This window comes from Phaenicophaeus curvirostris, chromosome 5, assembly GCF_032191515.1.
Source record: "Phaenicophaeus curvirostris isolate KB17595 chromosome 5, BPBGC_Pcur_1.0, whole genome shotgun sequence".
NCBI classification, from domain to species: Eukaryota; Metazoa; Chordata; class Aves; order Cuculiformes; family Cuculidae; genus Phaenicophaeus; species Phaenicophaeus curvirostris.
This window is the reverse complement of record NC_091396.1, coordinates 31906306-31930774: the sequence shown is the minus strand read 5'-3', so window position 1 is coordinate 31930774 and position 24469 is coordinate 31906306. Positions and strand designations below refer to the sequence as shown.

Here is a 24469-nt window from a genome sequence, read left to right as displayed (position 1 = left end):
TCAAAGGAATGCATTCTTTCCTAAAGTTATCCTAATTATACGATTGAACAAATGTTTATGAAATCTAATAGTTACCCTCCATGACAGCACGACTGTTATGGTTCTCATTGCACGCACATGATATATTTATTGCTTGTTTGCAAATGCATTTTAACACTCTTTATGTCCCATTTTACCCAAATTACAGCCTGAAGTGTGTTATAAATATGGAATTTAAGAAACTCTTCTGCAGCAACAGGATAAGGATCAGAAATCTTCGTTTCCAAATATAGATGTCCTTGTTTCATACTGAAAAGGGTGAAGCCAAAAGGAGGACCTGTATCGCTGTGCAAGATATGTCTCCTTATTTGCCAAAGAGTTGGTAAAAGCTCTCAATTTCCAAAGCACATGGAAAAGGTTAGAAAACAATAAGCACTTTTTCCAAGAATAAAGGTTTATAAAAAAAAAGATGAACCCCTCCCACCCCCACAAAAAAATTACTTAGAAAAGTAACAGGCTATCATTGAATTTTGAGATACAGTTTGGTTCCATGCATCTAATGGGACTCCAGCTCCCATATTCATCCCAGAGATGAATTAAGTTTCAAACAAAAGTTAAGCTCAAGATAGACAGGTGACTCAAGATAGGAGGTTTCCTGTAATTTTCTATTTAACCGAACACCCCAGATGGCAAAGACTTTTCTTTATCTGACTGTTACTGCCTCACCTTCAACAGAATGAGAGGCGTCCGGTTTCATGACAAATCGAAGTAACATCTCTATGCAGTATTGTCCATAAAGTCTTATGACAACAGCATGCTATGAAGAGGAAGGCAACTACTCCCATTCCTAGAGGTACAGAAAAATACTGCATCATAAAAGCATGCCAAACCAGAACAGGTCTTTCCACATCAATAATAAAAAACACACTTTGAAAAAACTTATTTTGTTAGAAAACTATTACAAAAAGACTATTTTTGTGGAGATTCCCTGCCCGTACTGAATATCAATCCACTGCAATAACCTGCATGGAAAAAAAACCTACTAAAAATTACATTTGCACCTCTGAAAAGGACTGAAAGGAAAGAAGACCTACTTGCTAACAAAACAGAGTATTGTGCAGTTCACAGGGAGCAAGAGTGTTAGAAAAAATTCCTAATTACTAACACCTTAATTTTGACACAAAACCTTTCATCTATCCACCTGTCCTACACTCAATTTCTATGAAACCAGCAGAGATTTATATAGAAAATTGTCATTTTTTGCACTGGTTGTTATATCTGCGCTTTCCACCCAAGTTTACAGGAAAAAAAAAAAAAACAGGCTACAAAAGTGGGCAATTTTTTTCTTTTTCCTCAATTAGCACGTCCGTTACATAAATAAGTGATAAACACTGCCAGCTGACTATTTAAACAAAAATACATATATATTTCCAGACCAGAAAAATTTCTCTCAGCAACAATCTTACTACTATTACTATCAGTTAAAAAATTTGTCACTGCCTCTTTGAGACCTGCAATTAATACATTTTGCCCCATTCTTTTCCCATTGTTTTAGTCTGTTCAGTGATTTTGTGTTCTCATGTTATCTTCATGAAATTTCCTCGGCAAAAACAAACCCATGCAATTTATACAGACTTTTAAGAAACAATACGTTCTTTAGAAATTTTTTATGGCAAGACTTTCACTTTCTTCCCCAAGAACACTGCTAGAGAAATATGTCAATCAACAAAATTCTGAAACTTTTGTCTCCCTGACAAATGGAAATACTAGTAACCCATAGAAAAAAAGGATTTGTGAGCTGCTGCCTCATATCATCTCAGTATCTAGTGGACAACAATGAAGCACTCCTTTGGAGATTTGGAGCACCTCAACTCCTACAGCTGGGAAGGAAAAAAAAAACAATGGATAATAAAGGAGAGAAATAAAGCCAGGATGGGATAGATGGACATAAGGAGAGGTTACAAGCTAGTCTGAACATACACGTAGCCTCAAGACACCAGTTCCAACAACTTCTGGGATGCATAAGGTAAAACATTTGACAAGTCTTTGCCTTCAGAGTCCCCTCTGCCTGGAAGACAGTTATGGGTTGAGAGTCAAAGACTAAACCATTTTATTTCGCATGATGAATTCAATGAAGATTATTGCACACAAGGAGTATTTAAAAAAAAACCCAACAAAACAAACAACAAAACCCCAACACAAAACAAACGTTATATGCTTCCAACTAGTCTTTCTAGCAGCTCTGTAACAGGGAATATCTAGATTGGAATCCCCTTTCCTAGACTGGAAAGCCTTGATCCCATGTCAGCTGCCCTCCAAGTTTCTTTGATGTAGCAATATCCATTTGGTGTTATGGAAGATGCTCTTTGGGCAAAATACTTCCAATAGGTCAGCTACACTCCAACTTCACCATGTGATTATCTAAAAGAGAGATGGGGGAAGAGGTTTTGATAGTGCATCATTAACTTTCCTAAGTAAAAGAGGTGGCAGAACAACTTGGTTTTACAGCTGTCTTGCATACTGGGAACTTGACAGAAATCTTACAGTTCACTTGGCCAACTGGTCAACTGAGGTAGACCAACGTGACCTAGAAATCTAACCTCCCAGTCCACACAAGTAAATGGGTTTTTAAGATTTCTATTTTACTGGAGCTATTCCAGGTGATGTCTTTTGCAGAGCAGATGATGCTTCCAATAGTTTGAGAATTGTAGGAGTTGGAAGGGGCCTCTGGAGATCATCCAGAACTGCTAAAGCAGGTTCACCTACAGCAAGTTGCACAGGATTGCACCTGGTTTAAACACTAAGTTTTGAACATTTCCAGAGAAGATGACTCCACAACCTGTTTCATTGCCCTGTCACCCTCAAAGTAAAGAAGTTTTTCCTCAAGTTCAGACGGAACTTCCTGTTTGGCAGTTTATGCCCATTGCCCCTTGTCCTGTTGCCCCATCCTCTTGTCACCCATCCTTTAGCTATTTATAAGCATTGATAAGATCCTCTCTCAGTTTTCTCTTCTCCAGGCTAAACAGACCCAGGTTTTTCAGCCTCTCATCATAAGAGATGCTCCAGTCCTTCAATCATCTTTGCAGTCCCCTACTGGACTGTCTCCAATAGTTCCTTGTCTATCCTGAGCTGGGAAGTCAGAACTGAACACAATACTCCAGATGGGGTCTCACTAGGGCAGAGTAAAGGGGAAGGATAACCTCCCTTGACCTTCTAGCCACACTCTTCTTGATGTACCCCAGTGTACCATTGGCCTTCTTGGCCACAAGAGCACATTGCTGGCTAATGGTAAGCTTTTTGTCTACCAGGACTCCCAGGTCCTTCTACACAAAGCTGCTTTCCAGCAGGTTAACCCCTAACCTGTACTGGTACAGGGGGTTATTCTTCCCTACCCTAGGTGTAGGACTCTACACTTGCCTTTGTTGAACTTCACTAAGCTCCTCTCCACCCCACTCTCTAGCCTGTCCAGGTCTTGCTGAAGGCAGCATAGCGTTCAGTGATAGTTTTTGCATAGAAAGTATTACATTTTAGAACAGCTGATCTAGTTTGTTTCATACTTTTTAGAATATGGAGATAAGGGGGGAAAAAAAAAAACCCTGATGGTTTTAACCTCCTGCCTCAAAAGTCCCTCTGACAGCCTCTGACTGGGCTTTCCTTGAGTTTATTTCTATAGCACAATCATAGCAAATCAACTGTCTGGATGGGTTTTGGTTTTTGTTTTTTTTAAGTCTCAGGATCACAAAATGAATTTTCAGAAATGGAAACCAAAAGGATGAATGCTTAAGAAATCAAGAATGCTAAAGACCTATGCTTAACAGAAGCGTCTGAAATTTAAGTATCTTAGCCCCACATAAGAATACCTTGTCTACGCAGTCAACAGTCTATCCACCTTCAGCAGCTAGTGTAGCATTATCAAGGCTGGCTCTGAAGCATTCAATGGGGAAGGCAGCAAAAAGTACTTCTGCCATTAAACGCATTTCATGGAATGTGATAAAGAAGAAATGCTTGACCTTTCTCCACAGAAACATACTGTAACTGCTTGAAAAAAGGGTGCACTTGACTAATAGCAACATGCTGGTTTTAGCCCTCAAACAGAATTAGAAATGTTAAGTATAGTACTCTTCCACATATGCTGGTTTTTAACATCAGGTTACAAAAATCTTAACACTCAGGTTCTCTATACTGACAGCTGCAATAGTCAGCTACACTGCTTTCACAACAGGACTGACTTCCCTAACAGGCTGAGTGGTGCATTGGCAGCACTGTCAAATCAGTTATTTGCACCCAAATGGTCAGTAGATTAGCAAAATGAACACAGATCTGTACAAAAAAAATGAAACAGATATGCTGCACCCTGCAATAAAGCAGACTAACCTATTACACTCATATAAAGACTGCATCTGTTATTTATAATGCCAAAACCGAGGAAGAGTAAAGCTCTCATTACAGCCAATAAAATGTACTTGCAGTGGCACAGACACGCTTGCAGTCTCTGTACAGAAAACTGTGAGCACAGGCACACCCTATTTGTGTGACTTCTACCTTCAAGACAGGGGTCTGTTCTTGCTGCAGTTAGCACTTTTTACTTATTTGAACAAGAATAAACTTTCACAGGTCCCTAGAGCTTTTCAAAGGACTTTATAAATATTACATATGTCCCAACCCCTCCCCCCCTGTGAGGTAGGTATTATCCCTATTATTTACAGATGGGGAAATTCAGGCACAGAGGTTACATTATTTGCCCAAGGTCACACAGTGAGTCAGTGACAAAATAAAACAGAATCCAGATATTCTGATTCCTGTTTGCAAAATCCATCTGCTATCAAACCTCAATTTTCAAAACAGCCTTAAATAAGTATCAGTGTGCATATGAACAGTCTTGAGTTTCAAGGGCCACTCCTAAAAAGCATAAGAAAGGAGGAAAAAGGGGAAGAAGAAAGAGTGAGGGGACACAACTAACTTCTACAAGCCAACACAGCTCTAAAGAGAGTACCTGCTAATTCCCTTTCCAAAGCTAAGGCAGCTTGACTATGACCCTGGGATCCAGGGAGTAGGAAAAGGAGGCTGATGGAACCGAAGTTTGAAACCACAAAGCAAGCTAGACTAAACAACCATACCATATACCTTCATCTTTTTGAAAGCACAGGGTCATAGAAAAATAGGGCTGAGAGGGACCTCAAGAGATCTTCGAAGTCCATCTAACCTGACTTTAAGCCAGAATCAACTACACCTACTCATTCCCAACAGCCTAGTTACTCTGTTCTCAACGATCTTCATCAGTGGAGATGCCATGCCCTTCCTCTGCAAACTGTTCCACTGTGCACTATCGCACGAGCAAAAGAGCACAAGTGAGTCTAAGGTAGCTACTTCTGCTCCTTCAACAGGGGTACTGCGGTTCCTAGGCCTATCTAACAGTCTGAATACATTTCAGAGAAAGCAGTCTCCAGATACGTACTTGTTCCTGTCCTAGATTCCTTGGGAAAACATCAAATATTGGCGTCTGCTGTAGTGTAGTATTTGAGTTTCAAAAATACTGATTGATGCCAGAATAGATACCAATATACTTACTGCAAGAGCCAAATCCTACAAGGCCAGTAATGAAGACTTTGATATGATAGTTTTATCTCACTGCAGATTCAAACTGCAATAAGAGGGCAGGGAAGACTACAGAAAAAACCCACAGCAAAAGTCAGCAGCTCAGAGTTGCCCAGTTTCATTCAACTGCAGACAAAAATCAGGCAGTCAAGCAACACACCTTCAGCATAGGCAGCACCACACGATCTCTGTAGCATCCCTCCATCTTACCTGTCTTCAAAGTGCATTCTCAGTGCAAAAAGTAGGATTTAATTTAGAGGGGCTCACTGTCCCCAGTGGATTTCATACTAAGACCAGTATTCTTGCTTAAGTTCATATGCTGCAGCTTTGTGTGTGTTAAGTTCACTTCTGCATAGCGGAATGGTGCTGTCCTGGCTCTGCCCCTCAGCATCTATGTCCAACAGTGTCCGCTCCTCTACAGGAAGACCCACCTGGAAAGGAAGCAGTGCAGGCAGTCCAGGTCGCTCTTCTACAGTGCTGCTGCTACTAGCAAAACAAGAGTCCAGATTGCTTGGAGTATCAGTACTTGAACTGTTAGCAGAAGATTCACCCTTGGCATTGCTGGGTGACACAAACCACCAGGGATCAAGCCGCTGCCGACTGGCTGCTGGACGTGGCCGAGGCAAGAACTCCAATGTCTTGGGTCTTTCCAGTGTGGGGTCCTGCTGCGCATTCCATCGTCTTGGGGTTGGAGGAAAAACAAGGTTGGGGTCTGGCAGGCGAGGGACCTCATTGGGATCTCTACTTGGACTAGGTGTTTTTAATACACCTATCCAAAACAGACAATGTAAGAGAAGAGGGAAACATGTTAGATGTCACTACCAAATGGTTCCAATAGATCTTTATTTATTTTACGTACACTGTGCAAATATTTTCAAAGTAGAAAGCCTCCATACAAACTCTACAAACTCTCTATCTTCAAGATTACACCACTCTGAAGTGAATGACTGGCTTCTTTATCCCTACACTGATTTCACCACTTTGCAAGATATCCGTTTCACCAGCCTAGCACAAGCAGGAAGTTTTGTTCATTCTTTCATTTGCTTTCTTCAGCTTTCACACTGGAGAGCACGGATTTGACCTCCCATCAGAGGTGAGGACTCTCCAAATCCTTCAGTGGGCACATTACCAATTAAACAGCTTGAATGGATCAGGATACATGGCACCTGTTTCCAGCAAGCAGGACCAGCTTTCTGGGAGAGTCATTTAACATTACCTACCATGGATGTTTCCTGGATTGTTTTCGTTCAGAGTGGGGGATGGCATTTTGGGGTTTTTTTTGCTTTGTTTTATCAACACAATATATTTTTTAAATTTTCATGAATACCACTTTAATGAGTATTCTCAGCTGCATTAACCCACATTTTACTGCAGATTGCCATTCAACAGACCATCTCACATCTTGCTTTACCACTGGGAAAAGTCTAATTAAATCAGATTTGAATTTATTATTCTATTCCTTTTTTTTTTCTGAATTACTAGGGCAAGAAATCAGAAAAGCATTTTTTAAGTTATCAAGCCACAGCCACTCCTAAAGACTGTAACAGTGAGAACACTATCTACCCACGAAGATCACTCTTGCTCGCAAAGGAGCAAGAGCAATAGTTGCACAGCACCAAACTGCTCTAGAGATCTGGTTTTTACTGCCTTAAAGATCAAAATTTACTTTGAAATTGTCATGGCAATACAAACAAGTATGTAAAGGCAATGGAGATGGAATCCTGAGGAACTGCTAAAAATGCTCAATATTTGTACTTTGGTACCATCTTTGTCTAAGAAACAATGCCATACCCTGCCTCACAGTACAGGGGAGCAGAAACATTCCTTAGCTCAGAGATGCTGGAACAGAGATTACTACTGCATTATTCTGTTCTTTATTTGTGTAAAGACAGCATCTATAAGCTCTTCTTGTGGGCTGGCCATCACAATGGATGCTGTACAAGCAACATGTTTACTTCCTGACAAGTAGTTATACTGTTCGGCTCTTTATTCTGAAGAGGAAAAGGAAGATGGCTGAAAACCTACCTGCTCCCAGTGCTCCAGTTAAACAGCTACTGGAAGGGCATCCACTGGTTGGGCACCCATTGACAACTAGTCCACTCCCTTTGATGGCCCCATCAGAAGGTGTGCGCCTGTGCCCACTTTGCTGGGTGTGAGAAGAGACTGTCACATGTGTGGGAGTCAAGGACTGGTTGGGGTCTTGTTTGAACCTCTCAATCTGGACATTGACTAGTGGGTTGGTAATGGCTGGCAAGGGAGCCTTGACTGTCACTGGGCTGACAGGCATTTCATATACCACAATCTCATCACTGTCTGACCGCAGTAGGGATCGGGTAGAATTACATTCGGAAATGGAAGACAGGGAAAGAAGGGTGAGGGATGTGGATGGCTCGCCTAGCAACAACATGGGATCCTCTTTCTTGAAGATCTTTCGGGAAGGTGGACTAGTGCTCCTGCGTGGGCGTCCAGCTCGCTGGAAAATACTGTCACGCTTCTTTTTCTCTTCCTTGGTTGCCTCTGGCTCCTCCTCAATCAGCAGCTGACACTTCCCTGCTTCTAACAGATCAAAACCCAGGCCTGCAGCAGCCAGCACTGCTCCACAACCAAGCAACGCAACCTCACATCGCTTGTGGTGAGAGCCACTACGTTTGAGGCTGTTGGTGGGTGTCAGCTGTGGGGTACTAGTAGCAGAGTTCACAGGGGTGGACTCTTCATTGGCATCACTAGAAGGGCCATCCCAGTCTTCATTCTTCTGAAACGGGATGCAGAGGTATGACTGATTGTGCCCAGGTGAAGGGTGCACTTTGCCCTCCCCATTAAGACATTCACTGTCTTCATCATCTGCAAAGCAAATGAAAACAGACTTTACATGGATGTAACACTTTCAGTGGTTAATTTCATGGTCTTACAAATATACATGAAAATAAACTTCTCAGAAGATGCAACTGTCCTCACGGAAAGCATCGTTCACCAGCTGCTAAGTACTCACAGGCTATTGTCCCCAAAGCATATAGGCTGAGACAAGTAACTGGAAACACTATCAAAGTGGAAGATACTACTGACACGTTAATCTATTTGGGATAAAACGTGAAGGGAATTTCAGAAGCCATCTACACCTTAGTTACTTCTAGAGTAAATTTATATGCTTGGGAGCAAGAAGCGAAAGGTAAGAAAATTATATCTCACTTTGCAATTGAAGGTGTAACCACACTACGCATCTAAATATCAACAGGAAAGGAGCTGATAGGTAGCACGGAGTTAGAGGGGAATTAAAAGAAGCTTGTTAGATTGACAGATAAGAAGCACAAGCAGAGGCATGAACAAAAAGAAAGTGAGAAGCAGAAAGTAATTAGTTCACAAAGAATAGAAGAATAGAAGAAGAAGAAGAGATACCACCAAAATTAAAACATTGCTGCAAGCTACCAGGAGAAGGTTAGGAAAGGAGGGGCTCATTTAAATGTGAATGGAAGCAGGGATGAGAATATGAAGTCCAGGGAATTCCCTTACCCATCTCTGCTAAGCTGGTGAATCCTGGAAAAGCAGGCACAGTTCTCTGGATCTTCCCAAGATTTGGTGCACTGGAAGACCACTGCTTGTATCCTTCTACCAGAGCTTTCAGACTGGAATAGTAGAAAGATGAGAGAAAATGTATCGTGCTCACAATCAATTTTCTTTCCCCTTTCTTAAATATATGCTCTATTATTCTATTTAGGGTATGCATGTATCCATCTTAATTACATAGATTTGAGTCCTCCCACAGCAAGACATTTTGCAACATCTTTATAGCAGCTAGAAATACAAAAGTAGTCAAAAAGTCCCTCCCTCATTTATTATACCATGGCAGTTAAAACACCTCTGCAGACAACCAGCAGCTGTGAATGCAGAATAACAGAAAGCACCACTACAAAAATCAGATGAAGCATTCTCGTTTTAAACCAAGGCAACCTACCATGGCGAAAATGAAGTAAAAAATAAAGTACTCGGCAGGAAAAGGGGAAAAATATCTCCAAAAAAATTTGCGTGTGAAATACAAATGAATAATGAAAGTCAAAGATCACTCACTGGTACAATAATATGCTAAAGTCATTGTAACAGCAATAAACTGCAATATTTCTCCTGTAAAGAAAACATCACATTGAAGTACAGACAGTTAAAAGCATAAGTTCTAGATCACTGAAAAACAGGTAACGAAAATCATAAATCATGTACTTCTTTCTTTCACTTACATAAAGCCCATAAAACTTACAAAAGCAAACAAGTGAAAAAACCCAAACCCAAATCCCTGCTTTGACATCACCTGTATTTAAAGTATGTCACCAGGCATCCGAGCTTATTAGTAGTCCTTATTCCTAGATATGCGTTAGTTTGAACTGCGAGATTTCTGGTGCCTTTCTCTAAACTTCAATGCAAAACACATCGTAGTGTCGGTGAAAAGCTAACATACACTTAGGATAGCCAGATACCAAATGAAAGGAGTAAAAACATCCATGGATAGTCTGAATGATCTCAACTGGACACAAGAGCACCACCTTGTTATTGAAAGAACAGAGAACTTAGGAGATGAGACCTCTTCCAGCTCCATTACTAACTTACATTGTTCTCTGATTAGACACACAATTCATTACAATCCTTCTCTTAGAGGGAAAGAAGGATGAAAGCATATAGAAGCTTATTTTCCACCACAGTCACTGCTTTTCTAAGATGGTTTCCACTGCAAGATTTCAAAATTTTTACTGTATCATGTTTTTTTTGCCTTGGTATTTATTTTTCCTCTATTCTCTCCCTAACTGCGATACCCTGCTCGTCACCAAACTATACTACTATAGCAAGGTCACAAGGTCTAACCTTGATTCAGCCCATGTTCAGTTGGCTGATGACCATGCTACAGGCATTACACAATGCATCCTATGCAGTTCTCAGCTGTATTAGAAGTCCCTCATTTCTTCCCCACTAATCATTCTGGCACATGCAGTACCCTGCTATGAACCTGAACCAGGCAGCACAGTGCTGAACCCCACTGCTCAGGACAGACAACCACAGGGTTTTATAACAGATGCGGTTCAGTGTGTGGGTCTGTTCGGATTTACTCCTTCCATACCATACTCAGCTATGCAACAAAGCCCATGACAAAATGTATGGTGTATGTAAATTATCCGTATGTATAACATGCGTAGTTAGGATAAATACTATAGAGCAGCATTTTAAGGGAATGCTGGTCAGTGCAGGCGAGCCATGCTAGTAGTGTGATTGCTTCCAAAAGTAAACGTTAAAACTCTCACTCAGGCAGCCTGAGCTAGTGGGAGGTGTCCCTGCCCATGGCAGGGGAGCTGGAATCAGATGATCTTTAAGGCCCCTTCCAACTCAAATCATTCTATGACTCTATGATTCATTGTCTTTAACAGTAAGTGTACATCCCCATGAGCTAAAGGAGCAGAACAAAGCTCCCACGATCCAAGAGGAGGTGGTTAGATACTTGCTTGGCCAATTAGACACTCACAAGTCTATGGGGCCAGATGGGATCCACCCGAGAGTATTGAGGCAGCTGCTGGACGTGCTTGCAAAACCCCCTTCCATCATTTTCCAGCAATCCTGGCTGACTGGGGAAGTCCCACTGGACTGGAGGCTGGCTGATGTTGTGCCTATTTATAAAAAGGGTCAGAGGGAGGATACCGGGAACCACAGGCCTGTCAGTCTGACCTCAGTGCCAGGGAAAGTCATGGAACAGGTGATCTTGAGTGCTATCATACAGCACATGCAAGAGAACTGGGTGATCAGGCCAAGTCAACATGGGTTCATGAAAGGCACGTCTTGCCAAACTAACCTCATCGCCTTGCATGACACTACTGGATGAGGGAAAGGCTGTGGATGTATCTTCTTGGACTTCAGTAAAGCCTTTCGCACAGTTTCTCACAGCATTCTCCTTAGGAAACTGGCTGCCTCTGGCCTGGACAGGCGCACACTCTCCTGGGTGGAAAACTGGTTGGACGGCCGGGCCCAGAGAGTGGTGATAAATGGAGTTAACTCCAACTGGAGACCAGTCACAAGTGGTGTCCCCCAGGGCTCAGTGCTGGGTCCAGTCCTGTTCAACTTCTTTATCAATGACCTGGATTGAGTGCACCCCTTGCAAGTTTGCGGATGACTCTAAGCTGGGAGGAAGTATCGATATGCTGGAGGGTAGGGAGGCTCTTCAAGGTGATCTGAACAGGCTGGACCCCTGGGCTGAGACCAATGGCATGAGGTTTAACAAGGCCAAATGCCAGGTCCTGCGCTAGGGGCACAACAACCCTGTGCAGGGCTACAGACTAGGGGAAGAAGTGGCAAGAAAGCTGACCAGCGGAGAAAGACCTGAGGGTGTTGATTGACAGCAGACTGAACATGAACCAGCAGTGTGCCCAAGTGGCCAAGAAGGCCAATGGCATCTTGGCTTGTATCAGAAACGGCATGGCCAGCAGGTACACGGAGGTTTTCTTCCCCTGTACTTGGCACTGGTGAGACTGCACCTCGAATGCTGTGTTCAGTTCTGAGCCCCTTGCCACAAGAAGGATGTTGAGGCTCTGGAACGTGTCCAGAGAAGAGCTATGAAGATGGTGAAGAGGCTGGAAGTCTTAGGAGGAGTGGCTGAGGGAACTGGGGTTGTTTAGTCTTGAGAAGAGGATGCTAAGGGGAGACCTCATTGCTCTCTACAACTGCCTGAAAGGAGGTTGTAGAGAGGAAGGAGCTGGCCTCTTCTCCCAAGTGACAGGTGATAGGACAAGGGGGAATGGCCTCAAGCTCTGCCAGGGTTCAGACTGGATAACAGGAAAAAATTTTTCACAGAAAGGGTTATCGGACGTTAGCACAGGCTGCCCAGGGAGGTGGTTGAGTCACCATCCCTGAAGGTATTTAAAAGACGGGTAGACGAGGTGCTCAGGGACATGGTTTAGCAGCAGATAGGAATAGTTGGACTCAATGATCCAAGAGGTCTTTTCCAAACTGGTGATTATATGATTCTACGATATATCCTTGAAAATACACCATAAGATCATAACTGAACTAGTCCAACATAAAGCCTCATCCAGTTTCTTCAACTCAGCACAGCAACCTTCTGATGCTGGACTCAAAGATAAATGCAGAAGAGTGAATAATCACTGCATGATCTTTTCGTGACTGCCTTTACTTGATGTTAATTATAGGTCAGTTTACTCATGCTAGTGAACTTCACTGAAATTCCCACAACGTAATTCACATAAATTTGGAATAACCTCCTGTGAGGAATGTGGAAAGTGATAATAAAAGATAAAGATTTTAGTTCCCTTTACCACTGAGTCACATAAGCAGCTGCAATAGCAGCACTGCTGTAACCAGAACAGTGTCACAGAGAAGACTTGAACTGGACTTTTCTATCCTAAGCTTAGCTCTTCACCTGAACCCAATTTTTATCCCCCGACCCTTTAAAATTAATTTTAAAATACTAGAAATAGCAAGCATTCCATATTTTGGGTCACTAACTGCAACTCTGCTCAATTTAAATTAAAGTGTGCAGTCTGGCATGATTTCACCAAGAAGCAGTAGTTCATTGTATGGTAACCAGACTGCTCCCTCAGCAACACGACCACGTTTCAGATACTCTGCAAAATGCCATAGCTGTACTGAATCTCCTTGGAAACAGATGATAATACTATAGAACATTCCAGTTGTGTAGAGAACAGGACAGTTTTAAGTGTAACCACGGTTAGCAAGCAACTACTTTGCAGCTGTCTGTACACAAAAGAAATCCAGTGCTTCACATCACACAGTAGTGGAGAGAAAACTGAAGAGCTTTATTCCCTGAATTCTAAGACATGATTTCAAGGTAGAATTGTTTTTCTAATAGCTTCAGTGATCTCCTACCCTTTTATATAATTAATGATTGTAAAATGTGACATGTTTTAATTCTGTAGAATGCTATACTTCATCTACAGAATATGTAAAGCACAGGCAGGAACTGAAGAAACTTCCTTCACACTGCCCTGTCAACATGTCACGAGTACCATTGAGGGACAACATATTTTAATGTCATTAGAATAGTTAGACCCAGATCCTCTTGCAGAGGACCGCAATAGTAATACATTATGTAACATCTATTTTCCAGGAATTTCACACCTGAGAGCATTAACACTTAAGATGAATTATAACTAATTATTTTATTTTCCCTGATTAAAAAAAAAAAATACGGCAAGAGTCAAACTACCAGTTTAGAGGGAGAAAAAGATTCACATTCCACTAAAAATCACAAGGCATTCAAAACTTTTAGATCAAAATACTTCTATGTCTAAAGCAGCATTTTGGCAAAGATCAGTGGAGCCCTGGTATAAATAATTCACACAGACAAAAAATGAAAGACACTGAACAAGAATGCATAAAAATAGAGATACAAACTGTATCTCTGCAAAGTCACTTTCAGAATGCATTCCTTCAAGTTACATGTCCTTTTCAGAAGCCTGAAGAGAAGATATTTGCCTGACTCTGCCAAACACTCTGCATATAATAAGCATTTGTGACAAGAAAAAGCATAGCTGAGAATTGTAAAGGAGAAGTATTTTCAGATATGGTATGAAACCACAAAAAATATAGAAAAGCTACTAGAGCACAGCTATGTTCTACCACTTACATAATAAGGTAACAGCAGACACTGAGAGAGAGCATCAGTGAATGCTGAACCTCTAGCAAGGGACTGAATGTAATGCTGTTTTCTGATCTGTTCTGAATCTCTGGTACAAGCAAATAAGTTTGGAAGCAGCATGCAAGAGGACAGGCAAATCTCCTGTGAGCGACCTCATAACCAGTTTCAGAATCTAGAAACCTGTCGGGTTCCAGGCCCTCTCTTACCCATCTTCTCCTGCACCTAGCTCTTTGTGACAAAGTGAGCTCGGTCCCCAAGTGCGTCCCTTTTTCTTCTGACCTCTCTTCTCTTCTTCCTCTCCTTCCTCCTTTGGAAGGACTGAGCTTCGTCCCCATGTTCTACTGCCTTCAGCAGGAGTCACTTCACAAGTAGGAAGAACAGTAGAAAACAGAAAAAATAGATACACAAATTAAAGAATTGGTTCCACAGAAACGTAAAAAATAAAACATAGGTCAGAACAGGAACAGTTATTAAAACATCTGTTCAGGCTGCTTTCCCATAATTCTAATAGTTTATAAACACAGATCTAGCAACTAGATCCCTTCAAAATCAGTATAGGTAGGCTTTACTGCTTTATTCCATCACTAGTTTCTCTTTTACAACCACCAGTTTGATATCAGACACACGAGTGTCATGATATTAAACAGAAACACATTAATAAACATCCCTTTCACACATCTAATACAAGTTTATCTGCCTAACTCTGTTTTATTATGGAAGCACTATTTCAGGACAAGTGCCACTTTTTTTTACTTCCAACAGTAACTTAATCCATTTCAATAATATTTCACACATGTATTCTACAAATTAGTATTTTAAAAAATTAGCCTGTACACCTAAGGAATGTATTTTCTATGCAATCAAACAGCAATATTTCGAGAACTTGAGTTAGTAAGGTTTGGACTCTAAAGAAGGTGAAACTTCCTCTCATCACCAGCATACTCCAATTTCCTCTCTAAAAACATACATGTAGGGCACAAGGCAAACATCACGCTGATAGATTGCACATTTCTGAAGTTCAATACTACATTGAGGTCCTTACACTGTATGGCCCTGAGTCTGGGAATAATGGTGGGACTTGCAGGAGGGCTGGAGCAGCTACTGATCAAGCTTTTCCTTTTATCCATCGTTGGAGAAGCCTGCACAGTGAATTTATGCTGGAAATCTGTTTACCGAAAGAAAACAAAAAAAGAATCAAAACAAAACCAGAAGGACATAGTTAAAATTCTTCTTTTAATATAAAGAAATAATCATTTATGGTAACTTACAAAAAGTGCAATTTACAGGATCTACGTAGAAATAAAGTTTTACAGCCAATTGCTGTCTCCCCGTTGTACACGCAGTTACTTCAGAACAAAGATCTGTGCTCATACTCATGAAGATGTATCTTCTTAGTGTATGTGAGAAGCATACACGCACAGACGTAGATCCCAATATGTTGACTGACATTATGCCAAAGTACACCCCTGTATAAATTCCTTACACCTTATGTGTCTCAAGCTAATCAAACCCACCAGCAACAGGTTACAGACTTAAAGAAAGGCATAGTTAACAGGCACATTTTACCATAATTGCTCATCAGAAGAGCCAATCTTTCTCAGAAAACAAATAATATAGTGTAAGCCATCATCTTTCATGTAATGATGAGCCTTAGGTGAGTTACAAAACCCACACTTTTCTTCTTTTACAATTTTGAATCCCCATGCAGAATCTGCAGTAGAAATGCTAAGGATTCAATGTGTCTGAAAATCACCATCTTCACTCTTGAGTGACTTCCCTGACACCTCACCAATGTTTAATATTTCTTCCTGAAGGGTGGTATTAGAAGTCGCCTGTGTGTTAATATGAGCTCACATATGAAATAGCAGTGTAGAGCTGTAGTCTCATAGCTATGAAATTACTGTTGATAATTTTTAGATTCCTGCACAAAAAATCCAGCACACCATGATTTCAGCTGCAGCATTACACAAAATATTCACAGAGCAAGAACATCTATCCTATTCTATGTATATCCTTTATTAAACTGATCACTTTTAGTATTAACATGTTAAACTGCAATACCGACATTTTTACCATGAACCATATACAGGCACTGACTAACAAACATGTTACATCTCAAGTTTACTTCTGGCCTTCATACATGGAACTTTGGGGAATGCTAGCCAGAAGAACAGATTTAGTTTCTTGATCCCAAAGAGGCACGTTTTTCCTAATGTATATCCAATATTTGCTAAAGTGTATGTATCAGTAGAAAGGAGCTATAAGAGCTAGAGGCTCATCTCTTCCTACCATTTCACCAGACACAACGTAACGTGTCACCAACCTGAAGGAAGGCTGATATGATTGCCATCTTTTAACTTGAGTCTGTTCCTCTTGAACTTCCCCATGCGTTTTTTCACCCGAGGCTTCTCCTGACATAGCTGGTGGATGATGATGTTGAGTTCTCTTTCCAGTATGTCAATCTCGCGTTCTGCCAGCTCCTGTTCCCGCCTTCGTAACAATTCCTCATGGTTCTTCTGCTCAACAGCAGCACGAGTCAGCTCTTCTTCCCATGTGCGCAGCTCCTGCAGGGAGACAAGAAAGAAGAAACAAAAAGCTAACTTGTGACCTGTAGTTTAAGACTAACATTACCTATTTTGAAGGTACAGCAACAATCATTTGTGCTTGCAGCACTGCTAGCACCACTGCTTAAAGGCTCAGCTGAAAGCCAAAGACCTAAAAAAATCCTTAAGAACTTCTATGCTTGCCATTCGAAGCCCTTCATATCAGTACTAAAATTTGGACATCAGCACTTTTGAGGCCACAGCTGGAATTCTGTGTCCAGTTACAGGCTCTGAAAAGGGCCCGTACAAGAAAGACATAGACATACTGAAGACAGTCCAACAAAGGGACATAAAGATGATTAAGAGACTGAACTATCTCTCCTATAAGGAAGGGCTGAGAGAGATGGGACGGGGTAGAGTGGGAGAAGGATCTTATCAGTGTATACAAAAACCTGAAAGAAAGGTGCAAAGTAGATAGAGCCAGGCTCTTTTCAGCAGTGCCCAGTGACAGGACAAGAGGCAACTGGGCACACACTGAAATACGGGAGATTCCCTCTGAGCAATTTTTTACTGTATTGCTACTGAATGCTGGCATAGGTTGGCCGGAGAGATTGTGGAGTCTCTCTCCTTGGAGATACTCAAAAGCCATCTAAACATGGTCCTGGGAAACTGGTGGACCTGCTTGAGTAGGGGCACTGGACCACCAGAGGTCCCTCTAGCTTCAACCATTCTGTGATTCTGTGAAAAGGCACTGAATCCTCAATTCAATGTCATGACAAAACATGCTGGATATCTGACATGAACATATTTACAAGTGCCATTAGAGAGTACCAATCATATGGGAACCCACTCTGGAAGATATATTCATAACATTGAAAAGCATTAATCCTGGCTTTCCTGCCCAGTAATGTTAACTTCAGTGCGACATAAACTGCTTTTAAAACAGCCTTGCTATCAACACGTGTCATAAAAATGCTGAAAACACAGCTCTAACAAAAATTAATTAAATCAGGAGGTCATTATCATCATTTTCCACCAAGCATGGCTACTTCTTGGGCATATACATGAAGAAGGCAAACTTCTAAATCTTTCCTTCACTGACAAAATGAATCAACTGAAATTGCCCTTGAGATCTCAAAATGTATTCTCACTGCACTCCTCTCCACTCACCACAAGGACAAAAGAATTTAGCACGCTGAATAATTATCTCCAGCTGGCTAGCTCCACTGCAGAAGGTAAAAACTGAAGAAATCAAGTTAAACTTCAGACAGATTATCAGATAGGCTTTAGTTAAGATTTTTTTTTTAATAACGTCACTGTTACCCATACCATCAGCATGGAGGCTTTGTACATTTTATAGGATATAGAAAAAGGATATAAAATTATCTTTTCCTATTGCTACAGAGGAATACAGTACTCAAAACCTGAGGGCAGACTAGCTACTACTGTTTGGTCTTCTGTTTGCCTGTTGAAGTTTCTTGTTTTCAAAAACTGTTCCAACGCTGTTACATCACAGGACAATAACAGCAAGGAAATGCCTACTACCTATTTTATTTTTCCCAAAATGCTATTATAATATATGAATAGAACTGTTTTAAGTATTGTTGTCTCAAAGACTCCTTTTCTTTCTCTCTGACCCCTAAACCCAACTTCTGAGTCCAAATCAAGTTGGCTGCTTATTATGGATTTACTTTTAGGCAAAAGATCACAAACTTAGAAAAGTATTATTACTTCAGTGATTCCAATGCAGTATTTCATACCAGCAACTGTAAAGACAGTCTCTGCAAAGGGCCTTTAGATAGACGCAAAAAGCTGTGCTTTCTACATGTATGCTTGAAGAAAAATTCAGCTTTTTCAGTTCTACTCTTTGAGGCTAATGGTCACAATTCCTTTTATTCCTGCTAGCATTTTCGTTTCCTGCTATCTATCCAGATGGACTTCAATTATAACAGTTATTGGACCACTCTCCTGGTAGCACCCATGTTTATTGTAGTCTATCCACTTTGGCTGCATGCACAAGCCGGAAAACACAAACCTGACAAAACCAAAGCTGCAATATTTGCTAGAGTATATATGCTGAAACTACTACTCCTACTTTTATTGTGACAGTTATCATTGGGCTTCTCAATTAAGAGCCTAATAGTGAAATAGTTATTAGATGCATCAAACAATGAAGACAACTCATCATAGCAGTTTGCACAGTGTATAATGGAAGCTCACAACAATATCAGACAGACTAGCAGCTCAGGAAGCAAATATGGTATTCATGATTCTGCCCTTGTGTGCATTGTAACCCACCACTGATTTGGGGTCTTATTACAAGCTCCAGTAAAGCACATACAAAAATAACTCTGGGATGCACTAAACAATGATCTCTGCTTGAATTATGAAATGGGAAAATTATAATCCAGAGAGCACACACATGGAGTGTTTTTCTATACTTACCTTTTCTTTGGCTCTGAGCTGATCAAACATCTCTTGGATCTCTTGTTTCCAGTCTTCCTGCAGGGAGTGGAAGGAATCTTTGGGCATTTCAAAGAAACCAGACTCTTCTATGGCGGTGAGGTGGTCTAGGATACTGGCAAAGGAAGGTCGTGAGTGTGGGTCAGGGTTCCAACAATCTATAACAGGACAAAGACAAGCAACTGTTAAGCATATCTCCTAGCAAGGAGGACTGAGAGGATGAGTAGTACTTTGCTGATCCCCAGTGGCTAAGAGTGGCATGCACACTCTGTTACCCCATCCTTCCCATTTGCCACTTGTATTACTATTGTCAAGTATGGAATTCACGCTTTCATGCTTACGCCATACCACTTGAGAGCTTGAACTACCTGGTCTCTAGGTTCTATTGCAGTAATATACTAAGTAAAATAGAGGTTTACTAATTTTACAGAAAGTTACATTTTCAGACATATATTTAAAGAATCATAATTTCCTTAACAATTTTGCTTTAAGTTGTACGTGTTCACGGAGTAGAGATACTATGCAAGATTCCCGCAAACAGTTCTTTCATCACACTTACACTGCAGAGTTAACAGCCATACTGCAAAAGGATATCTATCAGAGTTCTTTCTAATGCCAAGCTAATACTAAGTCGAATTATTATGAATCTCTTCCACAGAACTGAAAATGCCTCCTGCAAAGCAGACTGGGTGCAACTTGACTGAAAAGAGGAGATTTGAGTAAATAATTACATCAAATAGTGCATTCAGACGACTTGTATTTTTAAGGATTCTTTTTTATATTTGAGAGATTCGTCTGATTGGGCCTTTTCTTTTGCATTTAAGAAAAATGACAGATAAGCAAGCTTTTTTTATTTATAAACTAATGCAATGATGTACCCAATTAGAAAGCTCTAAACCCACAGAATTTAAGGTACCCATCTTACCACATAAAACAACTCAACTAGCAAAAGTACAAAAAGGTACTATGTTTACAGTGATGGGAATTGAACAATGAAAACAAACAGAAATATAATAGGAAATGGTATGCGGTAACACCTCGAGCTATGAAACCATTAAGAACAGGATAAGAAGCCATTAAGTCAAAGTGTTTGACTTACCACTTTTGAACAGTAAATTCTAACTCATTCAGTTCTCCCTCTTTGTTCACCTTTATTCCTACTCCTGCAGAAAACATGACTTTCTCATTCTATATTGTCCTGTACTGGCATTTAACACATGTCCTTGTTCAGCAAAAATTATCTTTAGTACTGCTAGACTCCTGCATACCAAGACTTGAGAATAGCCAAACCAAAAAACTTAGCATTCAAGTATATTTCTAGAGAATACAGCTTTTGTGCATAAATGGAAGAGCTTAACACATGGGTCTGTCTCAATATCCTCATACAAACACTGCTGTAAATGGTCACTGGATTCATGACAACACATTACTGCAGTTTGAGGCAAGAGTTCTCAAAATGTTCTAAACTCTCCTAGACCTTACAACTAGAAAAAAACTTGCTGATAACCTAAAAGACATTAATTCCTCAGTTTTGTGGATTGAAATACACCAAACAGCAGCTATAACTAAAAATAAATAACACTTGGCAAAATCTGTGTAACTGCCGAACCTTTGTTTGTAGGTCTCTTCTTTGATTTTAGTGTTCCTGAGATTTTGCACCTGGGAGCTTTGGTTTCAAAACTGCTGGTGTCATGATGTTGGTGCTTAAGCATCTGATCAAGTCCCAGGAGGTATAAGCTGGAACACATTGTTTATGGATTTCATATTGCTTCTTTTTTCAAAATAGAGAGCTGAGGATGTTAAAGAGTGCTCTGAAGGTCCCCTTCTGCTGACCAATTAGTAGCAATGGGTGATACAGCTGGACTGCCAGTGCCATAATCCCTGCCTCTTTACCCCAGCTTTTAAGCACGTCAAAGCAAACATGACCCAAAGTAAAACAAAATGCTGCACCCGGCCAAATGCATGAATGAGCGAACAGGATAACTATGCAGGTGGCCCGTGACTTTTATTTTCCCAGGCCTATATCTGCCATTACATGCACTAATGAGGACAGTTGTAACATACAAGTTTTTTCTGTGAAGAGGGGAAGTTCAGCTTTGTTGTCTCAGTGAAGACCACCAGGGCAGTAATTCAAAAGTAAAAGCAGAATTGGGGATACAAGAGTTCACCCGAGACGGGTAACAGCCTGTTCGAAAAACAGTTTTGGTGAAGGGGCAGAAAGTAATTGTTTTCTTGTTCTCTTCTTCCCCCTGCACATTGGAGAAGCCAAGCGTTCCAAAGCTACGTATGCAGGTGCTAACCCCTGCACTGCTGGGTTCAAGCACAGGTCATATGCCTCTACCCAAGTTCCCCAACAGAGTGCACTATTTTTAACGCCAACAACAGATACTTCACTTAAATTAAAGAAATCCAGAATCCTTGTTTTAAGGAAGCACATCAAAATAAACTGCCTTAGCACAACACTAAGCAGGTAGTACCACTCTTTCTGATGGAATTTCTTGCTTTGCATTGCTTCCAAGATACTATACCTGCAACTCTACTGTGTTTACTATCCAGTAGGATATTATTTTTTAGCACAACAGTATGTGAAATTTTCTACTTGAACTTAAGTGAAGCTTATAATCTATACAAAAAGACCAGAGATATGTAAAAGTATTCTAAAAGCAGAGTTATCTATCAACAACATTCTCTCATGTGAATCAAATTCTATTCTTGGGCCTAAAAACAGCATCAGAGGCCACAGAATGTCAGTTCTATGTTCAGACATGTTCTTTGCTCACTAAGGCTATAAAACATGTTTGATTTCTCTTTGTATCAGTTTTTCTTTCTGCCAGATAGGTATACAAATGTTTATTACACATAAACACACTGAAATCTTTGGGAATAGGGGCACTGAAAAAAGAACCCCACTAATGGCTCTACCGTGAGACTACAAGAAGGAAGGAGGGAGGAAAACTGAAGCTCAGGAGCTATGTAAGTAGCAGCAATAGCCAGCAGAGTAGGCCACACAGGTATACCCCAAAACCTACCTCACAAAATCTTTTTAATAACTACACCGGCTCTGATAACAAACTCCTGTATTTCTTTCATCCATACATAGCCCACCTTGAGCATGAACTATCTCCACACACAAAGCAGAAAATCACATCTTTCTGACTGAAAATCTGGGTTGTTTTCAAATGTCAAAGCTACAATTAAACCATCTCTCTGAAATGTCAGTAGGAAGTTTCACACCAGATCAGTTTGACACTGCCTAGCAAGACGTTCAAGCTATGAATTTCAAATCAAGTTGAAAACTTCACACTAGACCAAAATACATGGGCTTGGTGTTGGTAAGTCTTCACTGCTAGAAAACAAGCAGCTAGATAATGAAAGCAACAGCCCCATTTTCCTATAAAGCTGGCTGATAATAAATGGCAGTGAAGTTTCTTTCACATACTTCTCTTGTTAATAGTAACTGTCACAGCACACTAACAGACAAACCCAGCTTCCATAATAACTTGCACCACTGAATAAAGCCATTTGAGAATTCTATGCTCTTAGGTATCAAAACCAACACAAAGAGGCAATGCTCAACAGTACTCTAAAAAATGCACAAACCATAGTCATGCAACAGATGGCTTACCTTCCATGAGTTTGGCAAAAGGCTCTGGACATGTAGAAGGGATTGGGAGGGCAAGTTTATTCATAGCAACACCATACGCTACAGCAAGACCATCAATTCCTCGGAATGGTACTTCTCCTGTTAACAGCTCCCACAGCAGCACGCCATAACTACCAGAAAGAAAACAGAAGAACAAACAGGTGTTTGACTTTTAACTCATTATTTTTTAAGCAACAAGAAAGTACCTGCCCCTATCAGGTGAGTTTGGTACACTGAAGAAATAGCAGTTTTCTGGACAAGTTCATCATGGCTGCCAAGCTGGTGAAGTACCTTATTTTACCTCCTTTTTTTAACAGGACTGAAATAAGACGCCATTTTCGCCTTTGAAGCAAAAAACCATTTTCTCTGGGGAAACTGGGAACAACCTGAAAAGAATTAACATAAATCTAACTTAGCAAATTTCAAACCAGAGCTCAGTGAAACTTTCAAAAATGTAGAAGAGGACTGTTTGGCAAATTGTGATTTTTAAAAGTAAGTGAAAAATACCTCCTCATAATTAAACTGTTCTTAAGATATTCTATGAAGTAGTAACTACAAAGTTAGGGAAGTAATTCCAGGATGGTTCTCACTCCAGGTTTATGACAAACAACATAGCCTCAGAATATTCTCTCTGCTTCTAGGAAACCTGAGCCAGAGACAGATTCTTCATACTTAGTGATCTGACAGTTTTTTCTTCCCTTAATCTGCCTTATTCTATTCTGAACCTATTTACAGTCCATTATGTTCTAGAGTAGCGAGTTCCAAAAATGCAACAATGCATTGCCAAAAAACACTTCCATGTATTTGTTTTGAGCTTGTCACCTGCTAATTCCATGTGTTTCTCTGTAGCTCTTTCCATGCAAGGAAGGTTGAACATATGTTCCCTATTAGCTCCTTTCATGCCATCCGTTATTTCACAGGCTCCCACTATATCCTACCTAAGTCATCTTCCCAAAATCCTAATCTAGCTAAAACCTAATCTAGTTATGCTCCTGAACAGAAGTGATTCTGTATCTTTCATTGACCTTGACATCTTCTGTACCATCTCAATCAATTTAAAACTTTCATGCTGGAATGACCAAAGTCACAAAGTTCTAAAGACATGGGGGGAGGCACAGTATTTCCTGTTCTCTTCGTTATTTCTTTCCTATTAAAATTTAACTTGCCACTTGCCTTTAAGACTCCTTACAAAATGTGGTAGGTTACCCACAGTAATTCCAATATCTTTTTAACAAATCATCACAGTAAAATTCAGAGCCCATCATTGTACACATGAAATTTTCCCATAAGTACTACTTTGTATTTATTACCATTTCATCTGTTTTGTCATTCAGTGTAGTAAAACTTTTCCTCAGCTCTCTGCAGTAGATTAGTTTTTCTTATCCTGAATAACTTGGCATCATTAACAAAAACAGATGTGATCTCTTCTCCCATATCAATTTACTTTCTTTAAGAGCTCTTGACAAGAGCTTTTGTTAAAAGTTTCTATAAATTTAAATACTGTATAAGCAAGCTTGCCCCTCGTCCACATAAGCAACTCCTTCAAGAACTTCCATCTTTTCACAAGGTATGATTTCCTTATACAAAAGCAGACTCTTCCCCAGA

General features: G+C 40.5%; 1 protein-coding gene across 3 annotated transcripts in view; it reads right to left on the bottom strand.

Annotated features, from left to right (window-relative positions):
* Nucleotides 1-478: 478 nt before the first annotated feature.
* Nucleotides 479-24469, bottom strand: part of MAP3K9 (mitogen-activated protein kinase kinase kinase 9) — a 58260-nt gene continuing 34269 nt past the window's right edge. Inside the window, exons 4-12 of one of the 3 annotated variants that reach the window (XR_011337528.1) lie at nt 22847-22995; nt 19204-19379; nt 16539-16779; nt 15258-15380; nt 14422-14575; nt 9082-9194; nt 7600-8415; nt 5735-6343; nt 479-826 (exon numbers count right to left, since the gene is read on the bottom strand). Coding sequence is in view for 1 of the 3 variants with exons in the window: in XM_069858166.1 (XP_069714267.1) it covers nt 815-826; nt 6006-6343; nt 7600-8415; nt 9082-9194; nt 14422-14575; nt 15258-15380; nt 16539-16779; nt 19204-19379; nt 22847-22995 (2122 nt within the window). In the remaining 2 variants the exon portion in view is untranslated. The remainder of the gene's footprint in view (nt 827-5734; nt 6344-7599; nt 8416-9081; nt 9195-14421; nt 14576-15257; nt 15381-16538; nt 16780-19203; nt 19380-22846; nt 22996-24469) is intronic. The other 2 variants (XR_011337527.1, XM_069858166.1) reach the window with 2 other exon arrangements.